We start from the raw sequence: 25,685 nt of genomic DNA on the forward strand, positions 1-25,685 counted from the left end.
ACACAGCATCCTTCCTTCACTACACACAGCACCCTTCCTTCACTAGACACAGCATCCTTCCTTCACTAGACACAGCATCCTTCCTTCACTAGACACAGCATCCTTCCTTCACTACACACAGCATCCTTCCTTCACTACACACAGCACCCTTCCTTCACTAGACACAGCACCCTTCCTTCACTACACACAGCATCCTTCCTTCACTAGACACAGCATCCTTCCTTCACTAGACACAGCATCCTTCCTTCACTACACACAGCATCCTTCCTTCACTACACACAGCATCCTTCCTTCACTAGACACAGCATCCTTCCTTCACTACACACAGCATCCTTCCTTCACTAGACACAGCATCCTTCCTTCACTAGACACAGCATCCTTCCTTCACTACACACAGCATCCTTCCTTCACTACACACAGCATCCTTCCTTCACTACACACAGCATCCTTCCTTCACTACACACAGCATCCTTCCTTCACTAGACACAGCATCCTTCCTTCACTAGACACAGCACCCTTCCTTCACTAGACACAGCACCCTTCCTTCACTAGACACAGCATCCTTCCTTCACTAGACACAGCATCCTTCCTTCACTAGACACAGCATCCTTCCTTCACTAGACACAGCATCCTTCCTTCACTAGACACAGCATCCTTCCTTCACTAGACACAGCACCCTTCCTTCACTACACACAGCACCCTTCCTTCACTAGACACAGCATCCTTCCTTCACTACACACAGCATCCTTCCTTCACTAGACACAGCATCCTTCCTTCACTAGACACAGCATCCTTCCTTCACTACACACAGCATCCTTCCTTCACTACACACAGCATCCTTCCTTCACTACACACAGCATCCTTCCTTCACTACACACAGCATCCTTCCTTCACTAGACACAGCATCCTTCCTTCACTAGACACAGCATCCTTCCTTCACTAGACACAGCACCCGTCCTTCACTAGACACAGCACCCTTCCTTCACTAGACACAGCATCCTTCCTTCACTAGACACAGCATCCTTCCTTCACTAGACACAGCATCCTTCCTTCACTAGACACAGCATCCTTCCTTCACTAGACACAGCATCCTTCCTTCACTAGACACAGCATCCTTCCTTCACTGGACACAGCACCCTTCCTTCACTACACACAGCACCCTTCCTTCACTAGACACAGCATCCTTCCTTCACTACACACAGCATCCTTCCTTCACTAGACACAGCATCCTTCCTTCACTAGACACAGCATCCTTCCTTCACTAGACACAGCATCCTTCCTTCACTAGACACAGCATCCTTCCTTCACTAGACACAGCATCCTTCCTTCACTACACACAGCATCCTTCCTTCACTACACACAGCATCCTTCCTTCACTACACACAGCACCCTTCCTTCACTAGACACAGCACCCTTCCTTCACTAGACACAGCACCCTTCCTTCACTAGACACAGCACCCTTCCTTCACTAGACACAGCATCCTTCCTTCACTAGACACAGCATCCTTCCTTCACTAGACACAGCACCCTTCCTTCACTAGACACAGCACCCTTCCTTCACTAGACACAGCACCCTTCCTTCACTAGACACAGCACCCTTCCTTCACTAGACACAGCATCCTTCCTTCACTAGACACAGCACCCTTCCTTCACTAGACACAGCACCCTTCCTTCACTAGACACAGCACCCTTCCTTCACTAGACACAGCACCCTTCCTTCACTAGACACAGCATCCTTCCTTCACTAGACACAGCATCCTTCCTTCACTAGACACAGCACCCTTCCTTCACTAGACACAGCACCCTTCCTTCACTAGACACAGCACCCTTCCTTCACTAGACACAGCACCCTTCCTTCACTAGACACAGCACCCTTCCTTCACTAGACACAGCATCCTTCCTTCACTAGACACAGCACCCTTCCTTCACTAGACACAGCACCCTTCCTTCACTAGACACAGCACCCTTCCTTCACTAGACACAGCACCCTTCCTTCACTAGACACAGCACCCTTCCTTCACTACACACAGCACCCTTCCTTCACTACACACAGCATCCTTCCTTCACTACACACAGCACCCTTCCTTCACTAGACACAGCATCCTTCCTTCACTACACACAGCACCCTTCCTTCACTACACACAGCACCCTTCCTTCACTACACACAGCACCCTTCCTTCACTACACACAGCATCCTTCCTTCACTACACACAGCATCCTTCCTTCACTACACACAGCATCCTTCCTTCACTACACACAGCACCCTTCCTTCACTACACACAGCATCCTTCCTTCACTACACACAGCATCCTTCCTTCACTAGACACAGCACCCTTCCTTCACTAGACACAGCACCCTTCCTTCACTACACACAGCATCCTTCCTTCACTACACAGCACCTTCCTACACACAGCACCCTTCCTTCACTACACACAGCACCCTTCCTTCACTACACACAGCATCCTTCCTTCACTACACACAGCATCCTTCCTTCACTACACACAGCACCCTTCCTTCACTAGACACAGCATCCTTCCTTCACTAGACACAGCATCCTTCCTTCACTACACACAGCACCCTTCCTTCACTACACACAGCACCCTTCCTTCACTAGACACAGCATCCTTCCTTAACTACACACAGCACCCTTCCTTCACTAGACACAGCATCCTTCCTTCACTAGACACAGCATCCTTCCTTCACTACACACAGCACTCTTCCTTCACTAGACACAGCATCCTTCCTTCACTAGACACAGCATCCTTCCTTCACTACACACAGCACATTTCCTTCACTACACACAGCACCCTTCCTTCACTACACACAGCATCCTTCCTTCACTACACACAGCACCCTTCCTTCACTACACACAGCATCCTTCCTTCACTACACACAGCACCCTTCCTTCACTACACACAGCATCCTTCCTTCACTACACACAGCACCCTTCCTTCACTACACACAGCAACCTTCCTTCACTACACACAGCATCCTTCCTTCACTACACACAGCACCCTTCCTTCACTAGACACAGCACCCTTCCTTCACTACACACAGCACCCTTCCTTCACTAGACACAGCATCCTTCCTTCACTACACACAGCATCCTTCCTTCACTAGACACAGCACCCTTCCTTCACTACACACAGCACCCTTCCTTCACTAGACACAGCATCCTTCCTTCACTACACACAGCACCCTTCCTTCACTAGACACAGCACCCTTCCTTCACTAGACACAGCATCCTTCCTTCACTAGACACAGCACCCTTCCTTCACTACACACAGCACCCTTCCTTCACTACACACAGCATCCTTCCTTCACTACACACAGCACCCTTCCTTCACTACACACAGCACCCTTCCTTCACTACACACAGCATCCTTCCTTCACTACACACAGCATCCTTCCTTCACTACACACAGCATCCTTCCTTCACTACACACAGCACCCTTCCTTCACTACACACAGCACCCTTCCTTCACTACACACAGCACCCTTCCTTCACTACACACAGCACCCTTCCTTCACTACACACAGCACCCTTCCTTCACTACACACAGCACCCTTCCTTCACTACACACAGCACCCTTCCTTCACTAGACACAGCATCCTTCCTTCACTACACACAGCATCCTTCCTTCACTACACACAGCATCCTTCCTTCACTACACACAGCATCCTTCCTTCACTACACACAGCATCCTTCCTTCACTACACACAGCACCCTTCCTTCACTACACACAGCATCCTTCCTTCACTACACACAGCACCCTTCCTTCACTACACACAGCACCCTTCCTTCACTACACACAGCACCCTTCCTTCACTACACACAGCACCCTTCCTTCACTACACACAGCACCCTTCCTTCACTACACACAGCATCCTTCCTTCACTACACACAGCATCCTTCCTTCACTACACACAGCACCCTTCCTTCACTACACACAGCATCCTTCCTTCACTACACACAGCATCCTTCCTTCACTACACACAGCATCCTTCCTTCACTACACACAGCATCCTTCCTTCACTACACACAGCACCCTTCCTTCACTACACACAGCATCCTTCCTTCACTACACACAGCATCCTTCCTTCACTAGACACAGCACCCTTCCTTCACTACACACAGCATCCTTCCTTCACTACACACAGCACCCTTCCTTCACTACACACAGCATCCTTCCTTCACTACACACAGCACCCTTCCTTCACTACACACAGCACCCTTCCTTCACTACACACAGCACCCTTCCTTCACTACACACAGCACCCTTCCTTCACTACACACAGCACCCTTCCTTCACTACACACAGCATCCTTCCTTCACTACACACAGCATCCTTCCTTCACTACACACAGCATCCTTCCTTCACTACACACAGCACCCTTCCTTCACTAGACACAGCACCCTTCCTTCACTACACACAGCACCCTTCCTTCACTAGACACAGCATCCTTCCTTCACTACACACAGCACCCTTCCTTCACTACACACAGCACCCTTCCTTCACTACACACAGCACCCTTCCTTCACTAGACACAGCATCCTTCCTTCACTACACACAGCACCCTTCCTTCACTACACACAGCACCCTTCCTTCACTACACACAGCACCCTTCCTTCACTACACACAGCACCCTTCCTTCACTACACACAGCACCCTTCCTTCACTAGACACAGCACCCTTCCTTCACTAGACACAGCATCCTTCCTTCACTACACACAGCACCCTTCCCTCACTAGACACAGCACCCTTCCTTCACTAGACACAGCATCCTTCCTTCACTACACACAGCACCCTTCCTTCACTACACACAGCACCCTTCCTTCACTACACACAGCACCCTTCCTTCACTACACACAGCACCCTTCCTTCACTACACACAGCACCCTTCCTTCACTACACACAGCACCCTTCCTTCACTACACACAGCATCCTTCCTTCACTACACACAGCACCCTTCCTTCACTACACACAGCACCCTTCCTTCACTAGACACAGCATCCTTCCTTCACTACACACAGCACCCTTCACTAGACACAGCATCCTTCCTTCACTACACACAGCACCCTTCCTTCACTACACACAGCACCCTTCCTTCACTACACACAGCACCCTTCCTTCACTACACACAGCACCCTTCCTTCACTAGACACAGCATCCTTCCTTCACTACACACAGCACCCTTCCTTCACTACACACAGCATCCTTCCTTCACTAGACACAGCACCCTTCCTTCACTAGACACAGCATCCTTCCTTCACTACACACAGCACCCTTCCTTCACTAGACACAGCACCCTTCCTTCACTAGACACAGCATCCTTCCTTCACTACACACAGCACCCTTCCTTCACTAGACACAGCATCCTTCCTTCACTACACACAGCACCCTTCCTTCACTAGACACAGCACCCTTCCTTCACTACACACAGCATCCTTCCTTCACTAGACACAGCACCCTTCCTTCACTAGACACAGCATCCTTCCTTCACTACACACAGCACCCTTCCTTCACTACACACAGCACCCTTCCTTCACTAGACACAGCACCCTTCCTTCACTACACACAGCACCCTTCCTTCACTACACACAGCATCCTTCCTTCACTAGACACAGCACCCTTCCTTCACTAGACACAGCATCCTTCCTTCACTACACACAGCATCCTTCTGCTCTCCAAAGTGGTTCTTCACTCATTTGAAGCAGCTCTTGGTGATGCCCCAGCCCTTCCCCAATGAGGCTAACAAAAGCAATCCAACCCCTGAACGTGACCTCACCCAACCATGACTTCTGCACTGAGAGATGCTTGGGTGGCAGCTGGACACACACAGACAGAGCCATGCATGAAGCCCCCTGTGCCCACCCTTCACTGGCAAGGAGCCAGAGGAGAGCTCCTCACCCGTGTGATGTTCTGCACTCGGAAGAGCCGGGACACGATGTCCTCATCTGCTGCTCCAGACACATACTCCACCTCCATGGGACCATACTGCTGGAGCCCTGGCTCAGGCCAGTACTGCAAACAGGGCTGTGGAGAGAAGAAGTGCAGCTCACCACAACTGGAACGTGAGGAAGGGGCATCACAGATCATAGGCAACAAGGAGTGGAAGGGAGTGGTGGGTGCTGGACACCAAGAGCAGCTTCTGGCACGGGAGGTGGTCCCAGGGTAGGATGCTGGTCCCTCCATGCTGTTACTCACACAGGTCTCACTCACACTGCTGAATGGAGGATCCCACAGCTTGTTGAGGGATCAAGCTGAAAGGTCATGTCCACCCCTAGCATCCACATAGCCCTCTCCCTGCTGCATGAACACAGCAGCTGATGCTCCTGGAGATGGACTTGGCTGGTCCAGGAGGCAGCAGGATAAGCAGGACAGCCTGGGCAGGCTTGGGTCTGGTCTTGCACAATGATGGAACAGGGCTTGGCTGCTCCAAGACTGCTCTCAGACCCCACTGGCTTCATTAGCTGCTCTGCCAAAGGACCTGGGGGTGTTGACAGCTAGTTGAATGTGACACAATGTGTGGCCAGGTGGCCAAGAAGGCCAACAGCATCCTGGCCTGGATCAGCAACAGTGTGGCCACGGGACTAGGGCAGTGATTGTCCCTCTGTACTGGGCACTCCTGAGGCCACACCTTGAATACTGGGCTCACTTCTAAGGTCCTCATTTCAAGAAGGACATTGAGGTGCTGGAGCATGTCCAAAAAAGAACAATAAATCTGGGGAAGGGTCTGGAGTACAGGGCTGGGGAGGAGCAGCTGAGGGAATTGGGGTTGGAGCCAGTTGGGCTTGGTCTCTTCTCCTTAGTAACCAGTGACAGGATGAGAGGAAACAGCCTCAAGGTGCACCAGGGGAGGTTTAGGTTGGACACGAGGAACAATTTCTTCCCCTAAAAGGCTGTCAAGCCCAAGGGGCTTGGTGGAGTCCCCATCCCTGCAGGAGTTCCAAAGCTGTGTAGATGTGGTGCTGAGGGACACGGTTTGGTGTCAGGTTCACAGTCGGACTTGATGATCTTAAAGGTCTTTCCCAACCTAAAGGATTCTATGAACAGCACCATGGGCTGCCAGGCCCCTCATCCCCATGCCCACCACACTGAGATGTGAGAACAAGCCCAGGCTACAGGCCAGGAGGAGCCTGTTGAAGCAGATGCTGCTTCTCCTCCATGCCTCCAGCACGGCGCTGGCAGCCGGCTCAGTCCGTGGGTCAGGGACAGGACTGTTTGTAGAGGGTGACAGCTGGGAAAGCAGCATGGACACAAAATGGATGATGTTTGTCACCAGCCTTTAACAGGGCATTTAGCATCCCAGGCTGTCCAATAGCTTGGGCCTAACTGCACGGTGAACGTGGTGGAGAAATAATTGGTTATTAATAGAGGCCATAAATCTCCAGCAGCTCACAGCCTTCCAGCCTCACAGCTATCATTTGGATATTAAAACTTCCTTCAGCAAAATGAAGTTCAAGCCAGGGCTACAGCCTCCAAAGTCACCTTTTGGAGCTGCCTGCTGTAAAGGTTGATTTATTACCTGTTGGTCCTAAACTGGTAAACATTTCAGACCCAGCTGATAGTGTAGCACAGACATCCCCTGAAGAATACATGTCCAGAGAGGGAGGGAGGGCTGAGTAATGAAGAAAAATCATAGGATCACAGAATTGGTTTTGGTTGGAAAAGACCTTTTAAGATCATCCAGTCCAACTGTCAAGCTAACACCACCATGGCCATCAAACCATGTCCCAGAGTGCCATGGCCACGCATTTTCTGGATACCTCCAGGGATGGTGACTCCACCACTTCCCTGGACAGCCTGTTCCAATCCCTGGCCACTCTTCCAGTAATGACATTTTTGCTGACATCCAACCTAAACCTCCCCTGCTGCAACTTGAGACCACTTCCTTTCATTCTGTCACCTGATACTGGGGAGATGAGACCAACCCCAACCAGGGTCCAACCTTTCAGGGAGTTGTAGAGAGCCAGAAGGTCTCCCCTCAGCCTCCTTTTCTTCAGGCTGAACAACCCCAGTTCCCTCAGTTGCTCCACACCAGACCTGTTCTTCTTAAGTTCCAGTCTAACCCTACCCTCCCTCAGCTTCAAACCATTCCCCCTTGTCCTGTCTCTTAGACACCTTCATGACAAGTCCCTCCCCAGCCTTCCTATAGGATCCCTTCAGATATTGGAAGGCAGCTCTAAGGTCCCCCTGGAGTCTTCACCTCTCCAGGCTGAACAACCCCAGCTCCTTCAGCCTATCCTCATAGCAGAGGTGCCCCAGCCCCTGGGGATCATTCTTGTGACCCTCTTCTGGACTCTCTCTAACAGTTCTGTGTCCTTTTTATGATGATGACACCAGAACCAGTCCTGCAGAGAAGGTGAAGTTTAAAAGGTTGAGAGAACATTCCTGGTTCAGGTTCTAAAGGTTCACTCCACAGCTCTGTACATATCCAGCATGGTTATATAGACAAACAAACACCAGTTTGCTTCACAGCAGTCAGTGCTGGTGCTGCAGCCCTCTGCATCCTTGCAGCAAGTGTTCTGGGTCATTTACATCAAGTATCTGATCTCAACTCATAAGCCTCCTAATAAAGTCTTCTCCAGACATCCATTGGGAGTCCATAATGCTAATTTTATGTAAAAATCCAGTAAGTTTCCTCATTGAATTACCATTACAGACCTGCAGCTGACTTTTATATCCACTCTGGTGGCAGTAAGGGCTTCTAGGTGTCTCCCTGGGGAGTGGTGCACCAGGAGAGGGAGGCTGTGCATAGCCCCCAACTCCCCAGCTTCTGTTGCCTCTCCCTGGGGTGGCAGGGGACATCTCCCCTCCCATTCAGCACATCCCATTGCACCATAAAACCCAGAGGGCAGTCACTTTGCAGCAGGTTGGTCTATAAAGCAGCATTCACAAGCCACCGGTGCCCTTGGAAGACGAATGTGGGACACCTCCAGTGCCTTGCTCTCCCCATTGTAAGAGGATAAAAATCAGACTTCTACGACCTGTCACTAACCTTCTATCTTCCTGGGGTCACCAGCAAACTCTGTGGTACAGCAAAGCAACACAATGCCAACACCAATGCCAACACCATGCCCAACATCAGTGTCAACACCAAGGCAAATGCCAACGTCAAGGCCCACACCAATGCAACAGGGCAACACCAAGACCAAGGCCAATGTCCAGGCCAGCAGCAATGGCAGTGCAACACAGCCAGGCTGGTTTGCTTCTTTGCTGCACCCAGTCCCATCCTCCTCCCAGGAGAAGGAGCTGAGTGAGCAAGGCAGGGGTTGCAGCACTGCCAAGGTGGTGAGGACAGAGTAGGACAGGGCTACTAGGTTGAGAGAGGCTCTCCTCCTTCTCTGCTCTGCCCTGGTGAGGCCACATCTAGTACACTGTGTCCAGTTCTGGGCCACTCAGTCCAAGAAGGACCTCAGGGAAATGCTTCCAAGAATCCAGCACTGAGGCACAAAGATGCTGAAAGCAGTGGAATATCTCCCTGCTGAAGATAGGCTGAGGGAGCTGGGGCTCTGCAGCTTGGAGCAGAGGAGCCTGAGGGCTGCCCTCATTCCTGCTGATAAAGATGTGCAGGGCAGTGTCAGGAGGATGGAGCCAGGCTCTGCTCAGGGATGTCCAGTGACAGGACAAGGGGCAACCAGGTATAAGTTGGAGCAGAGGAGGTGCCATGTGAAAATAAGAAAAGCTTTTTCACTGTGAGGGTGCCAGAGCCCTGGAGTAGGCTGTCCAGAGAGGTTGTGGAGTCTGCTTCTCTGGAGACATTCCAAACCTGCCTGGATGCATTCCTGTGTGACCCACTCTAGGCAATCCTGCTCTGGCAGGGGGAACCGGACTGCATGATCACTCAAGGTCCCTTCCAACCCCAACATTCTGTGGTGCTGCGGGGCTGGTAGCACTCACCCAGGCAGAGTTGGACTGGTTGAGCTGGTTGAGCATGACGATGGAGGTGCAGCCATAGTCGTAGACCAGCCGCCAGAAGTCGGTGGTGGTGTTCTGCAGCGGGTGCAGGGTGACGATGAAGGCAGCGCTCTTGGTGTAGCTCTGTGCAGAGGGAAGGACAAGCACCATTGAGGACGTAGAGATAGCACTGAGGTAACTGCTGTCACACCCCACAGACCCAGTGCAGCCAGAAGATACATGGCACCAAAGCCAGATCTTCTCCAGGCTTAAGCAGAGCTGGCTTCCCGGCACAGCCTTGGACCCTCCACGTCCTGGTGTGGTAGGAACAGGAACAGTGATCTCTGTCCTTGGTCAGGATGAAAGCTCCAGCTCTCTGCTCTCACAGCAAGGGACACTTTGCAGAAATAAGCAGGGAAATGATGTCACCTTTGAGCCAAGAACACGAGAAGTCCTGGCTGCCAGATGGCCCCAGCCCCCAGCTCTGCACCCTGGCCCCGAGTGAAAGCATCACCCATGGCATCATCCCACCCACAGAGTCTCAACACTGCTGGGTATCAAGAGCAGCTAGGAGACAACCACCCACCTGAGCTCAGTGGGGCTTGGGGGAGAAAAGGAAATCTCCTAATGAAAGACCTCAGAGACAGCAAGAGGAAAAGGAAGGGGAGAAAATTAAACCGTTTCTGTACTTCTCACTGGTGCTTTGAATGAGTTCTGTCCCCTTGGTCATTCTGACCCAGCTTGCCAAGGGACTAGGAGCCCACAGCCCAGCTCAATACCTTCTCAATCAGACTTTTAAATTAACAGACTTTAGCTCAAGCCTCCTCAGATACAGGAACAGAGCAGAGAACATTCTGTGCCCAGGAGTTAGCTCCACTGTCTGCTAACAGGGAGTCCTCTGGCTCCTGCAAACCTCCTCATTTAGCTCATGGAAATCACAGCATCATTAAGGCTGGAAAAGACCTCTAAGGTCATCACATCCAAACCTAAACCAAACACCCCCATGGCCAATAAACCATGTCCCCAAGTCCCATGTCTACACACGTGTTTTTGACGATCTCCACTGCCCCCCTGGTCAGCCTGCTCCAATCCCTGACCACTCCTGCAGGAAAGAATTTTTTCCTAATCACCAATCTAAACCTCCCCTGGTGCAACCTGAGGCCATTTCCTCTCATCCCTTGCTACTAGGGAGAAGAGACCAACCTCCACCTGGCTCCAAGCTCTTTTCAGGACCTCTAGAGAGCCAGAAGGCCTCCCCTCAGCCCCCTCCTCTCCAAACTAAACAACTCCAGCTCCCTCAGCTGCTCCTCACCAGACCCTTCAATGCCTTTATTGAACCTGTCCATGGGGCAGCAGTGAGACCCTTGGCTCCTGGTGTGAGCTCCTTGCCTTCAGGAAGGGTGAGGAGAGAAGTGAGGTGAAGGAGGTTTCAGTGGGCATGGACCAGGCAACCTTTGCAACCTGCAGTCCCTTGGCAATAGTGTAAATGACAGCAGTGGGCACAGAGCAGGGCTAGCACCAGCACTGCACTCAGCACTAGTGATGGGCAGCACAGATGACAGATGGACAAACTGACTGAGCAAACCACTTTGGCACTTCAAAAATGAGACTTTTGAGGGTTTTCTCCCAAAAAGAGGGAAAAGGCTTTTATCCCTTCAGCAAGAATTGCATCCAAAGGGCTTTTTCCAACTCTTTTTTTTTTTTTTCCTCTGGCCCTGTAGCAGAGATTAAGGGAGGCTCAGTGATGTATAAAAATAAACTGGATATGCAAACACCAAGCAAGCTGAAAACAAAGCTCCCATCCCCAGGTTGCCAAAGCCTGCAGCCCAGTGGGTGCAGCTCCTCAGCAGCCACCTCCACTTCACAACCTGTTTTTTGCTGTGAGAGCAGGTACCAGAGAGAGGAGAGCTGCACAAAGACACAAAGTGACAAATCCCCCATTGGGGGGAAAATAGCTGGGCTCAGCCTGGTGCTGGTGCTGAGCTGCAAGCAGGAGGGTTCAGAGAAGGTGCCTTGGGTGTGGGGGGGCTCAGCAATGCCCCTGCAAAGCACACAGCTAGTTTCATGGAGAGGAAAGTGGGTTTGGTGATAAATGACCTATTGCTCAGTGTGGGCTCAAAGCCCATGGTGTCCTCTCTGCTCTGCTTTGTGGTCATCACAGGTAGGACACAGCTTTGCCATCACAGGTGTCACTTCTGACCACACCAGGGAATCCATGGTGGCTTCAGAACCAGTTTGAGTCCCCTGAACTGCACCAGGAGAACAGGTGGAAGGGTGCACAACAGGGTGCTGAAGAGGAGCTCAATGCTACCAAGCAGGACCAGGTTGGATGGGGCCTTGGGCAGCCTGGTCTAATGGGAGGTGTCCCTGCCCATGGCAGCGGGGTTGCAGCTAGATGATCTTTAAGGTCCCTTCCAATCCAAACCATTTGATGACTCTATGATTCTATAACCCTTCCAAGAGCTTCCTCTCCCTCCTGAGCTCCATTTTGCTCTTTGTGAGCAGCTTGCAAGAGGTGGCTACAAGCTCTTCCAAGACAAGCAAGATGCTGTTCCATAAAAGAAAGGGGTGAAGGCCCTCACTGTGCTGCTCCCAGCCCTTCCTCCCTCTGCACACAGCTACCAAAAGCCTTAACACCCAAAGCAAGGTCATAAACTCGAACCAGGCGAGGTGTTACCAGGCGAGGTGTTGCCAGCCAAGGCAGCCCAAGATGCCCTCTTACGTCAGTTAAGGCCGCATTGATGTAGTTGTTGCTGTCTCCATCCACGGAGATGAGGAAGGGAAGGCATCGGTCTGGCGGCAGCACGTCCATGCTGCGGTTCCTCTCCCGGTTGCGGGGCAGCAGGGCGATGCTGCACTCCTCCACGTCCAGGTGAGGAGTCACCGAGTTCAGGGTCTGCAGGTACAGGCTCCCTTAGCTCCCCTTCTGCCTGCACCAGGGCCAGACCCCTCCTGCCACAGCCTGCGACTCCCAGCCACGGTGGGCATCGGGAGGGTGAGGAGCAAGGGAGCGTTGCAGGGTGGGGAGGAAGAAGTTTCAGAGCTGCTGCTCACCTGGAACTCCTCCCGCAGCTGTGAGGAGTTGCTCTGTGGCTCTATCCTCACCATCTCCTTGTAGGTGGGCTTGAACTCGCTGGCAGGAATGCTGGTCTCCCCGCACAGGCAGGCTTCCAGGATGGCGTCGTGAATGAAGATGTACTGCTCCTGCCATGGGGGGCACAAGGGGAAAGGGCTGAGCCCCCAGCCCTGCTGCTGGCAGCAGCCCCGCGTGTCCCCAGCACCACCTCACCTCTGTCTGTATCATGTTGATCCTCCGTGAGCACAAGGTCTTCACGCAGTTGTAGATGTCCACCACGCCCTCACACTCAGCCATGTCCAGCATAACATCCAGGACAATGTAGCAGCCAGTCCTGCCTGTGCCAGCGCTGGGGACAGAGGAGCAACACACAGCAAAGGCATTCTCAGTGCACACAGCAGCCACAAGCAGCCCAAAGACATCAGCAGGCATGGAGCAAGGTCTGTGTGGCTGAGAGCTCCACATACGGCTCCTGTCCAGGGCTGACAGGACCTCACACACCTCTGTAACCAGAGCCTGGTTTTGCCTTAAACCACTCTCCCCACCATCAGCCCAGGGGCTGCATGGTGGTCAGGCTGCAGGTGGGATGTTGGGCACCCATGCCTAGGTTCATTTGTGCTTCAAGACACCAAAACACCTCCTTTCTGCAACAAAACCAGCAGCCACACCATCTGAGTGCTGACAGTCCTCTGGGATCCCACCCCAAAAAAGAAGAGGAAGATGCTCAGCATCAAGCCCTGAGAGCACAATGAGATATCTCCAGTGCAGAGGGGCTCCAAACAGCTCCAGACCCTGGGGTCAAGGTTGTGCCTAGCAGGATGCCTGGAGCCAGACAGAATAGAAGAATCACAGAATCATTGAGGTTGGAAAAGACCTCTAAGATCATCAAGTCCAACCATCAACCCAACACCACCATGGCCACTAAACCTTGTCCCAAAGTGCCATGTCCACAGGTTTCTTGAACACCTCCAAGGATGGTGACTCCACCACCTCCCTGGGCAGCCTGTTCCAATCCCTGACCACCCTTGCAAGAAAGATATTTTTCCCAACGACCTAAACCTTCCCTGGTGCAGCTTGAGGCTGTTTCCTCTTGTCTTACCACTTGTTACTAGGAAGAAAAGATCAACCCCCACCCCACTCCAACCTCCTTTCAGGTAGTTGTAGAGAGCCAGAAGGTCTCCCCTCAGCCTCCTCTTCTCCACACTAAACAATCCCAATCCCCTCAGCTGCTCCTCACAAGCCTTGTGCTCTAGAACCTGATCCAGACAGATAGCCCAAATCCTGGTGTGGTTGGACTCACAGTCAAAGACCCCCCGCAACACATCAGGAACAGAACCCTCCCCCTGCTCCTTTCCTCCCAAGTCTTTCCCAGGGAAAAGCTCATTTCTGGGGCTGGTGAATCAGTGCTGGTGATTATGGGTGATTACAGGCTGTGGGCACTAATCACCCTGACTGCCTCACTGAATGAATACTGATGAGGCAATTGACAGGGACAAATCAAATCAAGTAACTCCCTCCCACTCATCAGCTCCTCCTTGTTTGCCCAGTGGAGGAAGAACCAATAACCCACGGTGTGGGGAGGTCTGCTCAGGGGACAGAAAGTCACTGCTCCCACCCCGACGTGCCACCAGTCACCTCCCAGCTCTGGTGTCCCTGTGGCTGAGCCTTCTGGGGACAGCACTGTGAATGTCCTGCTACCCCCTCCCGCCCTCCTCCTTTGGCCAGACCAAACATCCTGATCTTGCCATCAGCAGCAGTTGAGCTGCCTGTCCTTGCCATGTCACCTCACCCATGGGGACAGTGCTGTGACATCAGTAACAGGTGCTGGGGCATCTCCCAAATGTGCTGCTTGTCAGCCTGGACCACCCACAGCCCCTCCAGCCCTGCAGTCCCCAGCCCAGTGGTAAGCCAGATACCACCACAGAGGGACATCCAACCCCTTGCCACCAGCCTCAGCCTGTCCTCGTTAAACCCAACTTACACATTTCCCTGCTGAGTATTTTAGCATGCTGAGTATTTTAACCTGGAGCTTTCTGCACCACCCAGAGCTTTGTGCAGCACTGTGGTAGTTTCAGGCTATACCTTGAAAGTTTTCCACAGATCTTGAACAGGAAGGGGTAGAAGGTAAATAAATCACCATTGGATGTAAAAAGGAAAACAATGATAAGATCTAAATAATCCCAATGGACAGATATCTTGCATAAAACTATCTTGCTCTCTCTTTTCAGCTTCCTCACCCTGGCTGCTGCTCCTGCTGGCTCTTTGCTGACCTTGGCTGTGTTCTTGGTTTTGGCTAAGTGCTAGCAAACAATTCTCTGCCCTTTCTCTTGTCCCATGTACAGCAAGGTAAGAAGGGGAGCAGGGAAGGGGAAGCTCTTAGCAGCTCCCCTGGTTTTTCTCCAGGGGGGGTTCTTGTGCTGTTTATAAACTGCAAATACCTGTAAAATGTTGTAAATCTTGTCTATTTTGTACATATCCATTGCATTCCATGTGGGATTGCAGTTTTGCTTGTAAATACAGCTTTCATTTGCTTCCAACTGAGCTAGTCTGGCAAATTTAATGTGGGGTGGGGGGAATTTTTAACCCAGAATCACAGATTCACAGAATTAAGCAGGTTGGAAAAGACCTCAGAGATCATCAAGTCCAACCTATCACCCAACACCATCTAATCAAATAAACCATGGCACTGAGTGCCTCATTCAGTCTTTTATTAATCATTTCCAGGGATGGTGACTCCACCACCTCCCTGGGCAGCACATTCCAGTGGCCAATCTCTCTTTCTGTGAAGAAAGTCTTCCTAACATCCAGCCCAAACCTCCCCTGGCACAGCTTGAGACTGTGTCCTCTTGTTCTGGTGCTGGTTGCCTGGGAGAAGAGCTCAACCCCCACCTGGCTACAACTTCCCTTCAGGTAGTTGTAGACAGCAATGAGGTCTCCCCTGAGCCTCCTCTTCTCCAGGCTAAACACCCCCAGCTCCCTCAGCCTCTCCTCACAGGGCTGTGCTCCAGACCCCTCCCCAGCCTCGTTGCCCTTCTCTGGACACCTTCCAGCATCTCAACATCTTTCTTGAACTGAGGAGCCCAGAACTGGGCACAGGACTCAAGGTGTGGTCTAACCAGAGCTGAGCACAGGGCAGGATGACTTCCCTGCTCCTGCTGGCCACACTATTGCTGATGCAGGCCAGGATGCCCTTGGCCTTCTTAGCCACACTGCTGGCTCCTGTTCAGAGCCACCACAAGCACTCAGAGGCTGAGCACCCACCTGAGACACCCACCAGGGTCACCCACACCCCTCCCCAGGCACACACCTGCAGTGGATGACGATGGGGCCGGCGTCGGGCGGCGTGGACGCCTTGACCCTGCGGATGAAGGCCAGCAGCCCCGTGGCGTGGTAGGGGACTCCGTGCTCAGGCCACGACATGAAGTGGAACTGCTTCACCTCATGCCGGGCTGAGTAGCCCCGCTGCAAGGGAAGGTGCAGATGGAGTCAGGATGCACAAGGCGGCCAAAGCCACCCAAACCATCTCATTTTCTTGGTTATCCATCATTCTGCCAGCTCAGATCATAGAATCACAGAACTGTCAGGGTTGGAAGGGACCTCAAGGATCAGCCAGCTCCAACCCCCCTCCTCCCCTGGGCAGGGACACCTCACACTACAGCAGGTTGCTCAGAGCCACATCCAGCCTGGCTGCAAAAACCTCCAGGGATGAGGCTTCCACCACCTCCCTGGGCAACCTGTGCCAGTCTCTCACCTCCCTCATGGGGAAGAATTTCTTCCAAACATCCCATCTGAATCTCCCCATTTCTAGTTTTTTTTCCATTCCCCCCAGTCCTATCACTCCCTGACACCCTCAAAAGTCCCTCCCCAGCTTTCTTGTAGCCCCCTTCAGATACTGGAAGGCCACAAGAAGGTCTCCTCAGAGCCTTCTCTTCTCCAGACTGAACAACCCCAACTCTCTCAGTCTGTCCTCATAGGAGAGGTGAACCACACAGTGGTTTGCTGCTCCAGCAGCCCTACAGCTCCTTCATGCTTGGCTGCAAGAGGGTTAAAAAACAGCTGAAGAGGAGGAGGTGGAAGCAGCTGCAGGCCTCATTCCATGAGCATCTTTGCTACCTGCCCTAAAACTAGACAGTGACTTCACATTCCTGAGAGGATCTTCTCAATGCACATAAACATCTGAAGGGTAGGGGTCATGATGATGAGGCAGAGCTCTTCTCAGTGCTGCCCAGTGATAGAACAAGGGGCAATGGCCAGAAACTGGCATCCAGGAGCTTGCACTTGAACTTAAGGAGAAAATTCTTTACTTTGAGGGTGGTGGAGCCCTGGAGCAGGCTGCCCAGAGAGGTTGTGGAGCCTCCTTCTCCGGAGAGATTCCGAACCTTCCTGGGCATTGTGATCCTGAGCAACCTGCTGTGGGTGGTCTTGCTCAAGAAGCAGGGTTGGTCTAGATCATCTCCAGAGGTCCCTCTTGACCCCCACCATGCAGGGATTCTATAGATTAAGGGGCAAAAAGCACCATTTCCCTTCCCAGGTACCACTCTGGAGGGTAATGGCCACACAACCCATGCTCTGACCCAGAGGACAAGAAGGACCCTTCATCCCTGGCACAGTGATGTGGTGCTGACATGGAAATCAAACACTCACTCACTGCAGAAACCAAACTGGGCCCAACCCTGAGGACACAGAGCCAGGGAAGAGGCCAAGGGAGCATCCTCTGGGTTCAGAAGCTGCACCTCAACCAAGAATGAAAGCCCCACGGTGAGGCAAATAAACAGGGGACTGGTAAATGCCAATCTAGCCATGGTTAGGGGGGTCTGATGGTGAGATCCCAAGGTGTGGGGGGGGCTCTGTGCCTGCCAGGGCAGGGTCAGGCAGCAGGTGTGAGCAGGAACAGGACCCTACCCTCTCGAGAGCGAAGGTGCGCACGGCGTACTCGGCCAGCGTCTCCGAATTCACCAGGGTGATCTTGATGTCCCCATACATCTCAGAGTCATCTGGCCAGTACTTGGAGCATTTCACCTGCAAGGAAAGGATGGGTTTGGCCCTGTGGAGTAGCCTTCTGGTAGAACCAGAGCGCAGAAGGAGAAGGATGGAGCAGAGTCCTTACCCGGCCCACCTCCACCAGCTTGGTGATCATCACAATGCTGGAGCAGTGCTCCTGCCACACCATGCGCCAGAAGTCGTAGACCATCTCCTGCTTGGGCCCTGGGGGATGGAGGAAAGGTCACCAAGAGTGGATGGGCAGCTCTGGTGGAGCTTGGCCACAGCAGCACCACAATGCCACTTCATTGCCCCTCGTGCCTCTGTGGCAGCAACACCCCCACAGCATTTGAACACCTTTTTTGCCCCCAGAGTTTGCAGTTCCCAGGAGGGGTGGGAGGTGGTCAGCATTGCTGCCACCCCATCTGGCCCTGAATGGTCCCATTCCCTCCCTTTCTTGCCCATAAAAGGTTAAATTCCACCAGGAATGAAACCCCACTGCTCAGACAGGAGCTGCTGGACCACTGGCACAGAGGGCAGAGAGAGGAGGAAGGAGCAACTCACCTTGTGTGGCTATAAAGTGGTTGGACCTGTGGTAGCCCTGCAAGAGAAGCAAAGACGTAAGTCCCAAATTAGGGGGACACAGGGACACCCAAGAGCTAGGGCAGAGCCCAGTCACCCAGCTGGTGGCAACTCCTCCTGGCCACTGGGCCAGATCCTGGCCACTGGCACAGCACTACCCACCAGTGCAGAAAGAGAAGAAGGCTCAGGAACCACTCTGCAACTGGTGGGTCCTGTCCTGGGAGGGTGCACCTCCCCTGAGATGCTCACATAACACCCAACTCTCATACCTGTTCTCATCCCCAAAACCCCAGCAGCACCTTGCAGGCATGCTGGGGTCCACCAGCTTGACCCCAGCTCCTGCTGCTGCCACCAGCATCACAGCCAAGCACAGTAAGATCTCGTTAATGCCATCCCACCCTGCAGCAGCCAGATGGTGCTGAATGATGGCACTGCTTCCCTCCTTCATCCCAGCTGCTTACTGGGGCCATTCCCAACTCTGAACAGGGATGTGTCAGCCCAAAGAGCTCTGCCAAAGGGAAAAGGGACCTGTGTCCCACCACTTGGCCATGGGTCCAGCAGAGTTCAACCCCAGCACACACATGGAGGTGATGATGGCTTCTCCATCCACTGCAGGTCCTTTAGAGGGGAACTTTTGTGGGTTGAATTCAACCTCTTCTGACCACGTGGGCCCTGCTCTCCATCACCCTGAGGAGGATGTGTCATGGAGACCTCACTGTCCCCTTCCCTGGGCGATATCCAAGTTCATCCACACATTTTCCCAGCCTGCCTCTCCCTGATGCTATTTCACAGCAGGCTGCCCAGGTCAGTGCCTGGGAGGAGACAGGAGGAGAGAGAAGGGAGGAGCTGGGACCCATCTACTTACTTCTCGGTTAATCCGAATCTTAACGATGCCATTAGGACACAGGTGTGAGAGAAAAAGATCAGAGACAGAGACATTAGTGAGGCACAGCTCAAGAGACAGGTTAGGGCAGGCCCAGCCCCAAAGTGAGTCATGGAGAGCCACAGGGGAGAAGAGACACATGGGGACAGGGGACAGGCATGGGGATGCTTCGCAGGCACAGGGAAGCCATCATGGTGGCATCAGGCCACCACCGCCAGGTGACATCCTCTGGAAAGCAGGGAAGAGTGGGACTTGCTGCTGCTTCCAGGAGATGCTGAAACCCTGTGTCCAGTGGAGCCTTTCTGCTCTTCCCCTGGTCTCACCATTGCTGGAGGTGACAGGGCACATGGCTCCTGGGGAACATCACCCTCAGAGGACACCAGGGCTGAGCTCTACCCAGACTCACATGCCCAAACTAGGGCAAGGGGATCCCACTGTGAATCCCTTTGGCCCCTCAACCTCTGCATCCTTCACCCAGGGAGGAGGGAGATCCATGGCCACAACCACAGGCAAGGAGAGAAGATGAAAAAGGGAAGGAGAAAGGAGGCAGACAGCAGAGCAGGGCAGAGAAGGGAGAGAGAGCAAACAAATTGCTGCTGAACATAAACCAGGCAGGGTTCTTCATGGAGTATCTCAGGGTTGCACACTTCAGCCTATCCTGGGCTGTCTCAGCTCCTCCAAATGCTGCTGGTTCTTCAGGGACAGACCCTGACAAACCAGAGGGTGCAGAGGAAGGTCCTGGCCCAGCCCAGCCCCCTTCCCCCCCCCCGGAGACAGGCACTGTCCCCACTCACATCGATGTAGTTGGCATTGATGTAGTCTGAGTTGGGGTCGCCCAGCAGCGGGTGCAGCTTCACGCGGTGACGGTCGTCTGGAGAGCAAACAGAGAAGGGACCATCAGCACCCAGAGGGGTGAGCACGAGGACAGGGTGCCCCAGGGCTCTGCTTTGCACCAGCAATCCTCAAAATGAAGGCTGGTGGGACACATTCAGGAGCAACAAACAGAAGCTGGTGGAGGTCTTTCCAAAGATGGTGTCTCCATCCCTACGAGAACATCACTGGAGATGCAGCAGGGAGCAAAGCAGCCCTGACTGTGGAGGGAGCTGGTGGGGAGCATCCTCTCTCTGCTGGGCTCAAGCCCTTCCCTAATCTCCTGCCCTACAAACTCATCCTGCATGTCCACACCAGAAGCTCTCAAGGTGCAGCTCCCAAGCTGCAGTTTCTTCTAAGTCTATACAAGAAAACATGTTCCAGGTTATCTGGGGCCTTCCAGAACCACCCAGAATATCATGATGGTGATTTGATCATCACCCCAAGATGTTCCATCCTCAAGAGATACCCAGCTCCAGCCCTCCTATTTGTTCAGGTGTATGATGACCAACAGGAGCTCTGAGGCTGGGAACCTTGCATCCAGCAAGGATCTTTCTGCTGCCCTTGACCAACCAACCCAAGCAGTTTATCCATTGCCATGGACCACACACCTACCAAAAAAAAAAAAAACCCAAAGCCTTTTGGAAGGGTGCTCAGGGTGTCTAAGCCTTTGCTGAAGTCACTCACATGTGGACACATGATCCTGTCGTCCTTTGGTCTTGTCTTTTTTCTTCGAAGCATCCCAGCCTTCAAAGAAACTCTGTGAGGAAAGGATTCAGAGATCCAGAGAATGGTTTGGGTTGGAAGGGACCTTTAAGATCATTCAGTTCAAACCCCTGCCATGGGCAGGGACACCTCCCACTAGCCCAGCTTGCTCAAGGCCTCATCCAACCTGGCCTTGAACACCTCCAGGGAAGAGGCATCACAACCTCCCTGGGCAACCTGTTCCAGTGTCTCCCCACCCTCACTCTAAAGAATCTCTTCCTAATCTCCAGTCTCAATCTCCCCTCTTCCAGCTCAAAGCCACTGCCTCTCATCCTATTGCTAGAAGCCCTTTTAAAAAGTTCCTTCCTGGCTTTCTTGTATGGGAAGGCTGCTCTAAGGTCTCCCTGGAGCCTTTTCTTCTCCAGGCTGAACAGCCCCAACTCTCCCAGCCTGTCCCCACAAGGGAGGCTCCAGCCCTCTGACCATCTTAGTAGCCTCCTTTGGAGCTGCTCCAACAGTTTCATGTCCTTTTAGAGCTGAGGCCACCAGAACTGGAGGCAGTGCTGCAGGTGGGGTCTCGCCAGAGCCGAGCAGAGGGGCAGATTCACCTCCCTCACCCTGCTGCTCTCACTGCTTCTGATGCAGCCCAGCACACAGCTGCCTTCTGGCCTGCAAGCAACCATTGTAGGCTCATGTTAAGGATGCCCATCACGAGCTGAGGGCAGGACTGTGGGGTTTGTGTTCCCAGCTCCACAACCTCCCTGGGAAGCAGGGCAGGCAGGGTGATCCCCCCAAACCCAAAACCTGGGTCCTGCAGCCCTAGCTCCACCTCCACAGCACGCTGTACCAGCTCCATGCTTCTGCTCCATCCATAAAACGCTCCATTTGCCAACAAATTACAGCCTGCTTAGGCTGATTTTTATTTTTTATTTTTTCCAGGGTAGGTTGTGAGTCTTTTCCTGAACCTCCCCAGTCCCTTTCTCTCCCCAGCACAGAATAGGTTTGTGTGTAATAACAGCAACATTCCCAGATTGGCATAAGAGGAGGAAAGTGGAAGGAAATTATATGTTTTCTCCCCTCCTGTAATATCTGAGTGCTTTCAAATGACTAGTTCCAAGAACATACAGCAGCTTTTCAAGGAGCACTAATGATTAGAGCAAAGCCCTGGGTTGGCCAATACAGGAAAGAGGGGCGGGGGTGGTGCAACAAAAAAACCCCAACAACATAAAAGCTCCTGCACTTGAAACAAGGAAAGCACTAAAGAGGGATTTCAGTAGGGAAATTTCAGGTGCCAGACCTAGGGGACACTGAGGAGTGGAGAAATCAACCCTGCTGGGTGCGCTGCGGCTGCGGGGCACCGAGGAACAGCTCCATGACAAACACGCCAGGCTCAGCCAGCTGGCATGGGCATGATGCAGCCAACAGCTCTTGGAAGGGACTTCCCTCCTCCCCCTGGAATCACCATGGAATCCTAGAATGGGTTGGGCTGGAAGGGACCTTAAAGATCAGCCAGTTGCAATCCTCCTTGCCATGCACAGGGACACCTCCCACCAGCTCAGGATGCTCAAGGTCTCATCCAACCTGGCCTTGAATAACTCCAGGAAGGGGGCATCATAACCTCCCCGGGCAGCCTGTTCCAGTGTCTCATCACCTTCACTGTAGAGAATTTCTTCCTAATCTCCAGTCTAATACATCCTATCTATCAGGAAGGGACTTCTGACAAGGGCTTGTAGTGACAGGCCAAGAGGCAATGGCTTTGAGCTGGAAAAGGGGAAATTGAGACTGGAGCATTTTCTCCTTGCACTGGGTTCAACCCATGCCACCATGTCCATCCCACCTCCCATCCTCCCCCAAGACACCAGCACTCACCTCATACTCCTGCTTGAAGCCATAGCCTTCTGCTGTCTTCATCTGGTTGATGTGCTGGAGCAGATCAGCCACACGCACGGCAGGGTGGAGCTGCCCGGTGTGGTATGGGGACCCTTTGCGGCCACACTGGCGGCGAGGGGACCCCCCCAGCAGGCTGCTGGACTCATTGACCACACTGCTGCGCTGGTCACCTGCAGAACAGGAGGGAGAACCAGGCACAGGTAGAGAGGCAAAGCCCTCACCTCTGGGTGCCCCTGCTTTAGCAGTGGGGTGAGACTGGATGACCCCCTGAGGTCCCTTTCACCCCCCAGCCAAGCTGGGATTCCAGGATTCTGTGTGATCCTGCCGTCTGGGTTTGCACAACACCTGATGCTCTCTGCTGCTGCCAAGCCATGCAGGATCCTGCAGCATCCAGCCTGGAATGCTGTCCCCACGCTGCTGGGAAGCAGCTTTGCAAGATGGTGCATCCTGGATGCTGTTTCCCTTAACAGCCCTTCCAAACACCACCTCTGTCACCTTGCTCACCAAGCTGCCAGGCTTAGAGCAGCCCCTCAACCCCTGCCTGCCCCTCCTGGCTGCCCCTGCAAAGTGGGTACAACTTGAGTGCACAGAGCAGGGTCTCCATCAGGCATCACAGTCCCCAAGGAGATGATGCTCCAACCTCTGCATCCAGAAACATCTCCCCTCCAGGCTGCCAACACATGGCTGAACCAAGGGGACAGCCTGGGGGGGGTGACACTGTGCCCCATGGCATGGCTGACAGGCACATTGACCCCTGCCTTTAATGAGAATTAATTGCAGGTGTTTGCAAGGTGCCAACAGCTCCTCAGCCACACGCTGAGGAACCACCCAGGCTTCCATGAGAAGGATGGAGGGGGGCAGCTCCCAGGCAGGGATGGAGCAGCTCATTCATTTATCTTTGCTAATTAACAACACTTACAGGCAGGGGGTGGCCACAGCCGAGGTTGTCCCCAGCTATGGCAGAGCCCAAGCTCCCCACAGAGAATCATAGACCTACTTGGGTTGAAGAGACCTTTAAGATCACCCAGTCCAACCATGAACCCAGCACTGCCAGGTCACCACTAATCCACAGCCCTCAGCACCACATCTCCATGGTTTTGATAACTTTCCAGGGATGGGGACTCCACCACTGCCCTGGGCAGCCTGGGCCAGGACTCGACAACCCTTTTTGGGAAAGAAATAGTTCCTCCTGGGAAACCTAAACCTTCCCTGGTGCAACTGAGGCCATCTCCTCTTGTCCTGTCGCTTGTTTCTTTGGAGAAGAGACCAACCCCCATCTGACTCCAACCTCCTTTCAGGAAGGTGTAGAGAACCAGGAGGTCTCCCCTCAGCCTCCTCTTCTCCAGGCTGAACAACCCCAGGTTCCTCAGCTGCTGCTCACCAGCCCTGTTCTCCAGGCCCTTCACCAGCTACACCTCCTCCTCCAGCCAGCACCTCCTCTGAGGAGCATCCAGGCGCAGCACAAACAAGAGAGTGGGAGCAGGATCCAGCCCCTCAGCCTGCTTCTCCCTAAAGAAACTGAGGAGCAGCAGCAGCTCCAGCTCATCCCACTCAGAGACCCACCAGGCTTTGAGCCTTTCAAGGACATTAACCAAAAAATAATCCCCCTGGCTGGCTGTATTACGAGGAGGAGAAGTTTGCCCTCTAGGCTTCTATTATCCACGAGACAATGCCGGGGAGCACATTAATCCGGCAGCCGGTGGGGCCGAGCCGTGTGGAAGCAGCATCTTGGAGCTACTGTAGCAGATGTTATTAGCATATGGTGGAAACTGGGGCATCCAGCCAGTTATTCTACAACTAAATCAGCGCAGCCATGCGTGCTCCAGTGGGTGTTAAATTATCAGGCTCCTTCCCGTGTCAACACCCTGCCGCTTTAACCCCTGGGAGCCCAGGGCCGTGCACAGCACCGCAGAGCTGAGCCCTGCTGAAGTGCTGGGGGAAGCCCAGGGCAACGCTGCCAGCCCCAGCACAGGGAGGAGCTGGGGTCCCAGCAGCTTCAGGGAGATGCAGGCAATGTTTGAGCCCACAAATGGCCTCGACTCATCCAGCCACAAGCTCAGAAATTTGCATTGCAAGGTCAAGGTGCAGAGCTGACCGTACTGGTGTGCTGGGTGAAGCCCTGTGCAAAGCTCCCAACCTCAGAACAGGGAGGAGTTGGGGTTCCAGCAGCTGTGTGTGCTGGGTGAAGCCCTGTGCAAAGCTCCCAACCTCAGAACAGGGAGGAGTTGGGGTTCCAGCAGCTGTGTGTGCTGGGTGAAGCCCTGTGCAAAGCTCCCAACCTCAGAACAGGGAGGAGTTGGGGTTCCAGCAGCTGTGTGTGCTGGGTGAAGCCCTGTGCAAAGCTCCCAACCTCAGAACAGGGAGGAGTTGGGGTTCCAGCAGCTGTGTGTGCTGGGTGAAGCCCTGTGCAAAGCTCCCAACCTCAGAACAGGGAGGAGTTGGGGTTCCAGCAGCTGTGTGTGCTGGGTGAAGCCCTGTGCAAAGCTGCCAACCTCAGCACAGGTAGAAGTTGGGGTTCCAGCAGCTGTGTGTGCTGGGTGAAGCCCTGTGCAAAGCTCCCAACCTCAGAACAGGGAGGAGTTGGGGTTCCAGCAGCTGTGTGTGCTGGGTGAAGCCCTGTGCAAAGCTCCCAACCTCAGCACAGGGAGGAGTTGGGGTTCCAGCAGCTGTGTGCTGGGTGAAGCCCTGTGCAAAGCTCCCAACCTCAGCACAGGGAGGAGTTGGGGTTCCAGCAGCTTCGGGAGATGCAGACAACGTTTGAGCCCACAAATGGCCTCAACTCATCACACCACAAGCT

At 53.3% G+C, this 25,685-nt stretch overlaps 1 protein-coding gene across 1 annotated transcript in view; it reads right to left on the reverse strand.

Annotated features, from left to right (window-relative positions):
- Positions 1-25,685, reverse strand: part of PTPRU (protein tyrosine phosphatase receptor type U) — a 59,073-nt gene that overhangs the window by 7,413 nt on the left and 25,975 nt on the right. The window contains exons 17-29 of the mRNA XM_054395180.1: positions 22,868-23,058; positions 20,981-21,053; positions 20,218-20,294; positions 19,406-19,423; positions 18,523-18,559; positions 18,086-18,183; positions 17,881-17,997; positions 16,286-16,440; positions 13,192-13,327; positions 12,957-13,106; positions 12,625-12,798; positions 9,906-10,046; positions 5,913-6,038 (exon numbers count right to left, since the gene is read on the reverse strand). Coding sequence (XP_054251155.1) covers positions 5,913-6,038; positions 9,906-10,046; positions 12,625-12,798; positions 12,957-13,106; positions 13,192-13,327; positions 16,286-16,440; positions 17,881-17,997; positions 18,086-18,183; positions 18,523-18,559; positions 19,406-19,423; positions 20,218-20,294; positions 20,981-21,053; positions 22,868-23,058 — 1,493 coding nt within the window. The remainder of the gene's footprint in view (positions 1-5,912; positions 6,039-9,905; positions 10,047-12,624; positions 12,799-12,956; positions 13,107-13,191; positions 13,328-16,285; positions 16,441-17,880; positions 17,998-18,085; positions 18,184-18,522; positions 18,560-19,405; positions 19,424-20,217; positions 20,295-20,980; positions 21,054-22,867; positions 23,059-25,685) is intronic.

The sequence above is a fragment of the Indicator indicator genome, chromosome 33 (assembly GCF_027791375.1).
Source record: "Indicator indicator isolate 239-I01 chromosome 33, UM_Iind_1.1, whole genome shotgun sequence".
Lineage (NCBI taxonomy): Eukaryota > Metazoa > Chordata > Aves > Piciformes > Indicatoridae > Indicator > Indicator indicator.